The 4,223-nt window shown below is 55.2% G+C and overlaps 2 protein-coding genes across 2 annotated transcripts; one reads left to right on the top strand and one right to left on the bottom strand.

The window, feature by feature from the left end:
- Window positions 1-2,962: 2,962 nt before the first annotated feature.
- Window positions 2,963-3,233, bottom strand: ETH_00022130 (uncharacterized protein; the record flags this gene model as incomplete). The annotated part of the gene is made up of 1 exon (XM_013380590.1): window positions 2,963-3,233. A coding segment is annotated over one exon (271 nt), but the record flags the coding sequence as incomplete, so codon positions are not given.
- Window positions 3,234-3,362: 129 nt separating this feature from the next.
- Window positions 3,363-3,740, top strand: ETH_00022125 (uncharacterized protein; the record flags this gene model as incomplete). Its single annotated transcript, XM_013380589.1, has 1 exon — window positions 3,363-3,740. The coding sequence occupies one exon, from the start codon at window positions 3,363-3,365 to the stop codon at window positions 3,738-3,740; it is 378 nt and encodes a 125-aa protein (XP_013236043.1).
- Window positions 3,741-4,223: the final 483 nt, after the last annotated feature.

The raw sequence follows: 4,223 nt of genomic DNA, 5'->3' as shown, positions 1-4,223 counted from the left end.
TGCTGCGGTGTACAGACACCCCGGCGGCTGCGGTGTACAGACACCTCGGCTTCTGAGGTGTACGTACACCTCGACTTCTGAGGTGTACGTACACCTCGCGCCACTCCACAGAAGATACAGCCAACTGGCTGCCACGGCTGGCGCTGCTGTTCACAGCAGCAGCACCAAAAGACAAGATCGCTACACATAGATCCCTGAGGCGATGGCTAGCTAGCTAGCTAGCTAGCTGGCCGGCTAGCTGGCTAGCTAGCTGGCCGGCTAGCTGGCTAGCTAGCTGGCTAGCTAGCTGGCTAGCTAGCTGGCTAGCTAGCTGGCTAGCTAGCTAGCCACGGCCACCAGCCGCACGGGCAGGAAGCTCCACGCTTTCGCCGTCCCCCTACGCAGCTAGCCAGGCAGCTAGCCAGGCAGCTAGCCACCTGGCTAGCTAGCCACCTGGCTAGCTAGCCAAGAGAGCCCGTGGCTAGCTAGCTCTTCAAGCGCTAGCTAGCTAGCTAGCCAGCCAGTCAGCTAGCCACATTGCTAGCCTCCCTGCGACCAACGCCACTCAAGAGCCACTCCGCCGCCTCGCTAGATGGCTAGCCAAGAGCCACTCCGCCGCCTCGCTAGATGGCTAGCTAGCTAGCTGGCTAGCTAGCTAGCTGGCCAGCTAGCTAGCTGGCTAGCTAGCTGGCTAGCTAGCTGGCTAGCTGGCTGGATTGCTAGCTGGCTAGCTGGCTAGCTGTCGGGGGACTGTTCGTTAACCCCAAAGCCAATAAATAAACACATAACAAGTCAGCCAGTGCTACGGGGCACAATACGCTGTTGCTGCTGCCGCTTCTGCTGCTGCAGCAGCAGCTGGCCCCGCTGTTCTTCCCGCCACTGGCATTGCTGCTGCTGCTGCTGCTGCTGCTGCTGCTGCTGCTGCTGCTGTTCGTGTGCTTGTGACAAAGGGAGCACTTGCCGCGCGAGATGTCCCTCAGGGATTGACTCTCCCTCTTTATATCCTCAAACCAGCAGCAGCCCCTGCTGCTGCTGCTGCTGCTGCTGCTGCAGCACTGTAAAGAGTTGCTTAACATCAGAGAGGCCTCTGAGTCAACGACTTCATTGGAGTAGCCCTCACCGCTGCTGCTGCTGCCGCCACCGCTGCCGCCGCCGCCGCCGCCGCCGCCGCTGCTGCTGCTGCTGCTGCTGCTGCTGCTGCTGCTGCTAGAGGAGCCACCAGACGCTGCTGTCGATGCACTTGAGAGTGGTGCGGAAAATGTTTTCCCCCACTTCAGTGTTTTGCAGCTCGCGGTTTAGCTGCCGAGGGTTTGGGTGGCAGAGGTGCATGCAGATGGGCAGCAGCAAACCCCCGCAGACCACGTAGAGGAGGAAGAGGATGAGGCACAGACTCATTGCTGCTGCTGCTGCTGCTGCTGCTGCTGCTGCTGCTGCTGGGCGCAGCGACGGCCCCGGCGGGGCTCCGGGGGACAAGGGGGCTCGGGGGAATCGCCGCGGCTGCTGCTGCGCGGTGGAGAGAAGGGGTAGACAAGGGCCAGTTGCTGCTGCTCCTGCTGCTGCTGCTGCTGCCGCCGCTGCTGCTGCTGCTGCTGCTGCTGTCAGTGTCGCTGCGGCGCCTAGACACCGCAGAAACTGCCAAGAAGAAACTTATAGAGATGGGTGAGACCTGAAGAGGCAGCAGGAGCGGAAACAGGCGGCCAGGGGACTCCCTGTGGCGCTGCTGCTGCTGCTGCGGCTGCAGCAGCAGCTGCGGCTGCTGCTGCTGCTGTTGCGGGGAACTGTCGCTGCTGCCGCCGCGGCGCAGCCTGAAAAGATAATATTGCGTGAATAATAACTGAAAACGAAAAAGAAATAAAGAAAAGGCAGGGTGTGCAGCACTGCAGCAAACTTGGCCGAGCCAGTGAGGAGCTGCTGCTGAAGGCCAGCTAGAGGCTAGGGAGCTGCTGCTGTTTGTTTGTAGGTTAATTCGCAACGCCTTAGAAATAAATAGACAAATGAAGAAGCTGCAAACATAAAATGTGCTCGAGCGCGCGTTGCAGCGGCAGCAGCAGCAGCTGCAGCAGCAGCAGCAGCAGCCGCAGCAGCAGCAGCGGCGACCCCTCTCCCCGCGCCTGCCGACGCCGCGTCCCACCACCCTCCTTTTTTCCTCCTTTTCTCCCTTTCTTTTTGTTTTTGTCTTTTGTTGAGTTGTAATTAAACTCAACACTTTAATAAACAAATAAAATGCATTTGTGGCTTTGCTGCGGTGTCTCTGGGGCGCCTCTCCACTAGCAGCTGCTGCATCCGCCGTAGCCGCAGCAGCAGCAGCTGCTGCTGCTGCTGCTGCAGCAGCGCTCATTCTTAGTTAATCCGGCTCTCCGCTTCCTAGTCGCAGCAGTCGCGCCGCGCAAAGGGCCGTTGCTGCTGCCCTGCTGCAGCAACAGCAGCAGCGCCAGTAACGGCAGCAGCAGCAGCAGCAAACCGCTGTTGCTGCTAAGTGACTCTACCAAATCTGCCACGCGCCCGCCAGCAGCTCTTGCTGCAGTCCATCGCTTCTTTCCTATTTTATTTCATTTTAAATTATTATTTTTTATTCTTATTTTATTTTTTATTTTTTTCCCGAAAACTCTCTTCTTTTCCGCGGCTGTCTGCGCAGGTCACCTCAGCGCCAACGCGCTGCGGCTGCACGCCAGCAGCGGCACCAAACGCTGCTGCTGCTGCTGCTGCTGTTGCTGCTGCTACTTTTGAACCGCCTGCTGCTGTTCTTGCTACTTCTTTCCTTCGTGCAGCAGCTGCGGCCGCTGGACGTGCTGCTGCTGCTGCTGCTGCTGTCCCACCTCTTGGGTTGAGCTGCAGCCGCTGCCTCGCCTGCTGCTACTGCCGCTGCCATTGCTGCTGCTGCTGCTGCTGCAATGGATACAATAGCTTATTCTGACATTATGGAACCTGCTTCCTCTGCTATATCGGCGTTGCTGCAGCAGCAACAGTTGCTGCTGCGCCTCACGGTGCTGCTGCTGCTGGACTGGCATCCCTGCAACTGCTGAGACTGCTGCTGCTGCAGAGTCTGTTGCTGGTGCTGCTGCTGCTGCACTAGCTGTCACTAAAGCTCCTGCTACTGTTGCAAAAGCTGCTGCTGCGAAAGCAACTCCCAGCCTTCCCACTGACAGCAGCAGCAGCACTGCAGGAGGCTGATGCAGCAGCTGCTGCTCCTGCAGCTGCTTCTGCTGCAGCAGCTGCTGCTGCTCCAGTGCTGCGCAGATTTTTGCTGCAGCCATTACACTTGAGATGACATATGCGTCAAGGGTGTAAATATATGAATAAGTTTTTCTCTTGCAGCTGCTGATGAAGCTGCTGCTGCTGCTTCTGCTGCTGCTGCAGCTGCAGAAGTGAGTCCGTTGCTGCGCATGCTGCATTCATGCAGCAACAAAACGTCCAGCAGCAGCAGATGCAGCGGCGCAGGCAGCAGGAGAAGTAGAAGCAAGAGCAGCAGAAGTAGAGGCAACACCAGCAGCACATGCAACAGCAACAGGAACAGCAGCACATGCAACAGCAACAGAAGCAGCCGCACTCTCAGCAACAGCACCAGCATATGCAGCAGAGACAGCAGCACATGTAGCAGCAGCAGCAGCAGCAGCAGCAAGCGTAGGAGCAGGGGCAGCAGCTGCTGGTGTTGTGTCCCTTACAATGTGTCTTTCACTGACAAACAAAGACTGGTGTGCACTAGGCCCTGTCAGCAGCAGCAGCTGCACCAGCTGCAGCAGCAGCAGCAGCAGCAGTTCTAGATATTTATTTGCATGCATGGATTGCTTGCGCTTCCAGCAACTTTTGCGCATTCTCTTATGAAATGGAAACATTTCTTTTGTCAAAAGATTAAAATGGTTCATTTGGACTTTTTTTAATTGATTTAAAAGTTCAAATTCCGGTGTTTGTACACCTCCTAGGTGCAGACACGGCAACGAGGTGTACGTACACCTCCTTGCTGGGGTGTACGTACACCTCAGTCGCATGCACTTTGCGCCTTTTTGCGCCTTTGCGCAGCTTAAATGCAAATTTTAAAATGAAATATATTTTATTTTTAAATATAATACTCAATAGAGTTGCATTTTCTGAAATTTGTGCATAATTTAGCTGCAATGTTTGTGTGCATGCAGCTGCACATATAATTGTATATAATTTTATTTCTATATATATAAATACATAGAAATGAAGTATATTTTACACGTTTTGTCTATATTATGTCCTACGTCTTTTTAATAATTTATATC

Source organism: Eimeria tenella, genomic scaffold (genome assembly GCF_000499545.2).
Source record: "Eimeria tenella Houghton genomic scaffold, Eth_scaff736, whole genome shotgun sequence".
Lineage (NCBI taxonomy): Eukaryota > Apicomplexa > Conoidasida > Eucoccidiorida > Eimeriidae > Eimeria > Eimeria tenella.
The sequence above is the reverse complement of the archived record's forward strand: the minus strand, read 5'-3'. Positions and strand labels throughout refer to the sequence as shown.